General features: G+C 54.7%; 1 protein-coding gene across 1 annotated transcript in view; it reads right to left on the bottom strand.

The window, feature by feature from the left end:
• The window catches only part of B3GNT4 (UDP-GlcNAc:betaGal beta-1,3-N-acetylglucosaminyltransferase 4), a 1,113-nt gene extending 836 nt beyond the window's left edge, over window positions 1-277 (bottom strand). Inside the window, exon 1 of the mRNA XM_009321232.1 lies at window positions 1-277. This exon is cut by the window's left edge and continues 836 nt beyond it. Coding sequence (XP_009319507.1) covers window positions 1-277 — 277 coding nt within the window.
• Between the last annotated feature and the right edge of the window lie 153 nt (window positions 278-430).

Raw genomic sequence — 430 nt, 5'->3', positions numbered from 1 at the left:
TCAGCAGGACCGAGAAGTTCCGGCAGTGCTTGTATGTTAAGAAGACGCGGTGAAGCTCTGGAAGGGTGAGAGAAGAATTGGCAAGGATCAAGTTTGGCAAACACTTGCTGGGTTCAGCACCGTCCAGAACCAAAGACTTCGGTTTGTGATTCGCTTCATCCACTTTCTGGTCCGCTGACGACGCTGCCAGCTTTGCCTCTTTCTTCATGTAAAAAAAACATGCCAGCAGCGTGATTGAAAAGGTGTAAAGCGCGAGGTTTTTAATCCTGGGATACATGGCAACCTCCGGTGCAGAACCCAGGCCCTGCGCGGTCGGGGAAAGAGAAGCCGTTTATGAATTAGACCTGCATACTTACACTTCCCACTCGCGCCCGCAGCACTCCCACGCCCGCAGTCACGCAGAGACGGCGCGCACGGCCCAGCCCGGGGA

This window comes from Pygoscelis adeliae, unplaced genomic scaffold (assembly GCF_000699105.1).
Source record: "Pygoscelis adeliae isolate BGI_AS28 unplaced genomic scaffold, ASM69910v1 Scaffold93, whole genome shotgun sequence".
In the NCBI taxonomy this organism is placed as follows: Eukaryota; Metazoa; Chordata; class Aves; order Sphenisciformes; family Spheniscidae; genus Pygoscelis; species Pygoscelis adeliae.
This window is presented reverse-complemented; position numbering and strand designations above follow the sequence as displayed.